The sequence below is a fragment of the Malus domestica genome, chromosome 13 (genome assembly GCF_042453785.1).
Source record: "Malus domestica chromosome 13, GDT2T_hap1".
Classification (NCBI taxonomy): Eukaryota; Viridiplantae; Streptophyta; class Magnoliopsida; order Rosales; family Rosaceae; genus Malus; species Malus domestica.
Genome location: NC_091673.1, coordinates 4,393,567 through 4,399,917, shown reverse-complemented (window position 1 = coordinate 4,399,917; position 6,351 = coordinate 4,393,567). Strand labels below are relative to the sequence as shown.

At 38.9% G+C, this 6,351-nt stretch overlaps 1 protein-coding gene across 1 annotated transcript; it reads left to right on the top strand.

Moving 5' to 3' along the window:
* The first annotated feature begins 1,091 nt into the window (after window positions 1–1,091).
* Window positions 1,092–5,630, top strand: LOC103451782 (CSC1-like protein At1g69450). The gene is made up of 9 exons (XM_029091383.2): window positions 1,092–1,808; window positions 2,080–2,143; window positions 2,383–2,592; window positions 2,728–2,919; window positions 3,062–3,360; window positions 3,629–3,905; window positions 4,536–4,811; window positions 4,891–5,124; window positions 5,214–5,630. The coding sequence occupies exons 1-9, from the start codon at window positions 1,372–1,374 to the stop codon at window positions 5,376–5,378; spliced, it is 2,154 nt and encodes a 717-aa protein (XP_028947216.1). The 5' UTR covers window positions 1,092–1,371; the 3' UTR covers window positions 5,379–5,630.
* Window positions 5,631–6,351: the final 721 nt, after the last annotated feature.

Below are 6,351 nucleotides of genomic sequence, written 5' to 3'. Positions count from 1 at the left end.
GGTTTGTAATTGGAGACTGAACTATCTGTAATTGTGCAGCAGTCACCATACCGTCGAAATTCTTGGAGAAAAATTGAAGAAAACTGGAAGAGATTGAGAATCTAGGGTTCGTAATTACACACACTTCACTTTGCCAGAGTAATAGTCAGAAAGTGTTGAGAAGAATTGGGAGATTCAGAGAGAAAGAGTCATTCACACATATCATCAAACAGTTTGCGTGCAAGAAACACAACTGAATTGCAGATCATACTTCGCCAGACAAATAAAGATTCACGAGAGAAGAATTCATACCATCAACACAGAGAATGAAGTGAGAAGAGAGAATCGAAGATAGCAGAAGCAACACAGCAGAAGCAACACAGCAGAAGCAACACCTGATCAGGATCGAGACGTGCCGACCCGGCTCTGATACCATGTAAGAAGAAAAGCTTTAAGCTTAAACAATGGAGGTTTCACACTAAGAGAGAGAGAGAGAGAGAGAGAGAGAGAGAGAGAGAGAGAGAGAATTCTTCTTCTGTTATATATTGTTTTCTTTCACACTGAATCATTACAAACTATTGCTATATATACACTTCACTTTCCTTACAGACTAAGCTAGCTCATAACAAACTTAACAGACATATCAGCTTAATCTATTTACACCTGGTAGCACATCAGCCATTGGATTGATCCTGTGTTTTTATACCTTTACAGTTATCAAACTTATGAACTAAAACATCGATAACATTGAATTCTAGGTAACTTTGAAGGGAGACCACACATTTTTATGTCATCCACACTTTTCACCTTTCAAAGATGTGACAAAGATATTTTGTGTTGCAAATTGTTAAATGCTAAAGGGACTCTTAACAGTGAAATTCTACTTCATATTTTTTACATAATATTTTATAATATTAGCGCAACAAGAACGTTAAACCTGACAGATAGTTCATAAACTTTGAGAGGGTTTCCATGACATTCCTCATTAAGCACCTTACCAAAAATATCCATTAAAATCACGTGATATATCACGTGACCGTGGCGGCAAGAGTTGAAAGAAAAATCTGGCGATGGCGGGAATTTGACTGGTAGTTGGGGCAGCCGACCGCGGCCACCTTCCTTCCTCCGTACCGAAATCCCCAAAATCACCCCCGAAATCCAAATGCAAAACACCGTCGCTTTCACCATAGTAATGGCAAAACACTGAAGCTTCCCCGCTTCCGTGAGAAATAAGCAAGCAAATGTAGGGGTATTTTCCGCATCACGAAAATATCAAGCACCCAACTGTGAGAGCAGTCCGTTTCGAGCCATTTGAATGCCAACAGTCGGATCGAAAGCTTCATCGCTTCTCGAAACCTCCCGAATCTCTAGGGTTTTTGCAGAAATTGAAAAATGCTGGTTTCCGCCCTGGTGACGTCACTCGCAATCAACTCCGGCCTCTGCGTCCTCTTCTTCACGCTCTACTCGATACTCCGGAAGCAGCCGAGCAACTATGAGGTCTACATGCCACGGCTGCTCGCCGAGGGGGAGTTCGACTCTTCGAGTCGTTTCAACCTCGAGCGGCTGATTCCGTCGCCGCACTGGCTCAAGCGGGCCTGGCAGCTCACGGAGGATGACTTGCTGTCGTCCTCCGGCCTCGACGCCGTCGTTTTCATGCGGCTCATTAATTTTAGTCTCAGAGTGTTTCTGTTCGCCGGAGTTATCGGGGTCTTCGTCCTGCTTCCGGTCAACTGCTACGGGAACCAGCTCGAGTATGTTGACTTCGCCGATCTGTCGAATAACTCTCTCGACGTGTTTACGATTTCGAATATGAACGATGGCTCGAGCAAGTGAGTGATTAGATTAAATTTTCTAATTATAAAATTGTTGATTCTACTTAATCTACAATTAAGCTCTTTTAATGTCTAAAATTGATAAGAAAAATTTATAGTTAGTCTTCCTTGTGTATTATAGCATTTTATTTACAATGTGATATTCTATTTTAAACTACGGTGAGAGGGAATTTGAACTCGAGTTGAGGGGGCGGGCACGCTACTCTGACCAATTGGCCTAACCTACGTATGCAAAAGTTAAACTTACTAACGCAGACGTTTTCGACAGGTTATGGATTCATTTTGCTGCTGTGTACCTTGTTACCATCTTTGTCTGCTGTCTACTTTATTATGTAAGTAAAATCTTTGGTGCACTTATATAGTTGAACATCGCTAAACCGAATTGGATGTGCTTAAGACCGTCATAATTTGTATTAGATGTATGTAATGTTGCTAGTTTTGTTGTTACTTTTTCCTTGGAAAGCAAGCTACGCTCGCAAGATTCGAATTGTGATGTCACTGGTTTACAGCTGATGATCTGTGGAAGAGTGAAAAGTTGGAAGTGGATACTAAATGATCCTTCTTTGTGCAGGAATATAGATATATTTCCCAAAGACGGCTTGATTATTTTCAGTCATCCAAACCTCAACCACATCAGTTCACGATCTTAGTTCGCAGCATTCCTGTTCCTTATGGGAGCAGCGTCAGCGAAAGCGTTGACAGCTTCTTTAGAGAGTATCACCCTTCAACATATCTGTCGCATATTGTTGTTCGTCGAACAAACAATCTTGAAAAACTCCTTGTAAGCATTGTTTCTGATGTTTTATGTACTGTTTTAATGTTGTAAAGTTTTCTATTTCTGTCTTTCCGCATGCTTCAATATGTTTTTGTATGTTATACTTTGTTCTTATTACTATCTGATTTTATCATTCTTTAGAAAGATGCGGAAAAACTCTATACCAGGCTCATTCACTTGCAATCAGATCCCAACCAGCAAAAGTATAAACGATCTTGTTGTTTTGGATTGCTTGGACGCAAGGTTAATCTTGTGGATCACTATGAAAAGAAGCTTGAAGGCGTAGAGGAGATTGTGAGATCGGAGCAATCAGAGGCTTCATTAGGAGTAGAAGTATGTGATGACTCTCTCTCTCTCCCCACCCCACTCTCTTCTGCATTCTAAATGATCTTTCCACTGTTTGTTGTATGTAATTGTGGTTCTCAGGGCATGCTATTAATTCAATTTTTATTTTTATTTATTTTGTATGTTTAAGGAAGTTCGAGCTGCTTTTGTTTCCTTCAAGTCTCGGTATGGTGCTGCAGTTACTCACCGCTTGAAACAATCAAACAATCCTACCAAGTGGGTCACAGAGGAAGCTCCTGAACCTCATGATGTTTATTGGCCGTTCTTCTCGTCATCTTTCATCCGAAGATGGATATCTAAGCTTGTGGTTATAATTTTATGCATAGTCCTAACAATCTTGTTTCTTATTCCTGTTCTAATTGTCCAAGGTCTTACTAACCTAAACCAGCTGGAAGTTTGGCTTCCCTTTCTCGAAAGCGTTCTAACCATGTGAGTAAATATCATAACATTGTGATCGATTAAATTCATGAATACTTCTGCAGCATTTGTGAAATACTTGATCTTAGGCAAAGTTCTGAGAAATTGGTTGTACCAAAAATATTATGGAATTCTGAAGATTACCATCTTTTGCTATTGCTGTAAATGACCGCTGTGGTTTTATACAGTTCAAAAAGTTAAACAATAATTGTTCTAACAATTTTTTATGTTTTGGATCACTTGGTGATGCAAACATCTAACTTTCTGTGTCTTCCTGCAGAACATTTGTTAGTCAGGTCGTCACAGGATACCTTCCCAGTCTTATTCTTCTATTATTTCTGAAAACGGTGCCCCCCGTCATGGAGTTCTTTTCATCCATTCAAGGATATGTTTCTCTCAGTGATATACAAAAGAGTGCGTGTACAAAAGTACTTTGGTTCACAATATGGAACATTTTTTTTGTTACTGTATTTTCCGGATCAGTTTTCTCTGCGGTTTCTATCTTTCTTGACCCCAAGAATATTCCTTCAAAGTTAGGCGTTTCTGTTCCAGCACAGGTGAGAAAATGTTTCCTTTACGATGTAATTATATAAACGTCTTGTTCAATAAATTAATAAAACTTAGGAACTGCTTATATCTTATGTGTTAATTGTCAACACATCTAACCTATAGGCTATTGTCTGTGCTTTTTGAGTACCAAATTCCTGCTTCTCTAATCGATTTCTTAGTGTAAATTTGGTACATTTTTTATTGCGCATTTGCCCTCTGTTTTGTTATCAATAACTGTACTAAATCATGATCTTTCTCACAAAAAATGTATATGAATCCTTTCAAAGCTGATGAGCTAAAATCTTCAAACTTTATTGCTTTTGAATAGTATCTTGTACAAGCAAGTTTTAAGTTATTTCACGATGTTTGTTGCAACTTGCAAGTGATCACACCTGCTGTTGCAAGTGATCACACCTGCTCATTTCAGAAAGATGGCTACAATCGATACGCTCAGACATATTTAGTGTCGGGCACTTCTGAGAATGAATCTATGTTTTTGCAATACACATCTGAATCTGAATTACGTTCCCTTCAGTTTAAGCATGCGATAAAAACGATGAGTGTACAAGTTAACTGCCTTATTTGTATCAGGTTCATTATTTTCAGTTTGTTAACATCATTTACTTTGGGTGATGCAGTCGTCTTTTTTCATTGCGTATGTAGTCACTGCAGGATGGACGAGTACTTCATCAGAACTCTTTCGCATAATTCCTCTGATATGGAGTCTATTAAAAAGACCTTTTACTGACAGTAAAGATGATGAATTTGAAGTTCCAGCAATTAGTTACCATAGTCACATGCCTAGAGTTCTTTTCTTTGTACTTCTCGGTATCACATACTTCTTCCTTGCTCCACTGATTCTTCCCTTCCTCTTGGTGTACCTCTGTCTCGGATTCATCATCTATCGCAACCAGGTCAGTAGATTTCAATTAACTAGTTAGAGGATTTGATTTGAATATAGCGTATTGATACTCGGAAAAAATCACTGTGCAGTTCATGAACGTATATGCTCCTAGGTACGAAACTGCTGGCAAGTTTTGGCCGATCGTGCATACTTCAATGATATTCTCTCTGGTACTTATGCACGCTATTGCAGTTGGAATCTTTACAATCAAGAAGGTCGATCTAGCATCTACATTAACTTTTCCTCTTCCTGTAATCACACTTCTTTTCAATGAGTACTGCCGGAAGCGCTTCCTTCCAAATTTCGTTGCTTACCCTGCCGAGGTATGTTTCAATGTCACACTTCTACTACACTTTCACACAACTTCTGGCCTATAAATCTTTGGCTTGACCTACTTTCTTTTTTGTTCCAGAGTTTGATACGAAAGGACAGGCAAGACGAGAACGATCCTTCAATGCCTGAATTTTTCGATAACTTGGTCACAGTCTATCAGGACCCCGATTTGATGCCTATCAACTGTTCTGGGAGCAGTGACAGGCTCAGCAGTCCCCTTTTATCTTCTGCTCATCGAGCATAGGTGTGAGGTATGCTCGCGAATGTCTTTACGATGTACATTGGTGTTATAGTACAGGCTCTACGCGTTATCTTCCTCCCATTTTCGTTTCATTCCATAGCTTTATTCTTTTCCCTCTGCAATACAAAATGTCCCGAAAAGATCACTCTTCCAGCCCGATCAATGTGTTTATTCTCCTCATGTGTATGCATGCATATCCATCTGAGATGTGTTCTTGAAATCAATTTTTATAAAGGTGTCTTGGTTGTTCTGTAATCCCTACATTTCTTCCGAATTAGACAAGTTAAATTGCGATTAGTCCACACTAATCGCGATTACTTATCCCGGGGAGTTGACAAATACAGTGTAGGGTGTTGCAATATCGATGCATGGTTTAAACCATTCACAAGGTAAATAATGATTAGTGTCTTTCTTTGGTCCAAGTCATGATCATGAGCTAAAATTTAGGAAAAAAGGAAAGTTTCTTAAATCAACTTTCAGATTAAAAAGTCTGATTCTTCCCCTTTTGATAGCAGATTGTCAAGATGTTGTTCTAAAAGTTTATTCAATGTACTAATTTGCAGTGATGGACTAATTTCAAATTAGTTTGACTTAACGGAATATGCATTTCAGTGTTCTAAGTAAATAGGGGGTTTGTCGAATATGGGAATAGTTGCAGAATGTGAGTAGCGAGCGCCCCGCACAAAACCGTCAGTTGACTAGCTATTCACATCTCGTAACTATCCTACAAGATTAATCAAATCCCACATTTTGAAAATTTCTATGCTCTATTTGCAGACAACGAATGTTGACACTTTCCAAAATTTAATTTCATAGTACACAAAATCGAACAATAATTAATTATTTATTTAAATATTAGTTTTATAATTTGGTCTTTAACCTTACCGGTGGCCTCTTCCCATTGGAAGTCTGTAGTGAAGTTTATTATTTGACATCACTAGACTGGTCTTCTTCCCGCCCACTGAAATTTGGCGTT

Bases quoted from the DNA above. Each gene is read 5' to 3' on its own strand.
- LOC103451782 (XM_029091383.2), top strand. From the start codon at position 1,372: ATGCTGGTTTCCGCCCTGGTGACGTCACTCGCAATCAACTCCGGCCTC. The intron at 2,593-2,727 runs GTAAGCATTGTT...ATCATTCTTTAG, and splicing joins ACAATCTTGAAAAACTCCTT to AAAGATGCGGAAAAACTCTA. The intron at 5,125-5,213 runs GTATGTTTCAAT...TTTTTGTTCCAG, and splicing joins TCGTTGCTTACCCTGCCGAG to AGTTTGATACGAAAGGACAG.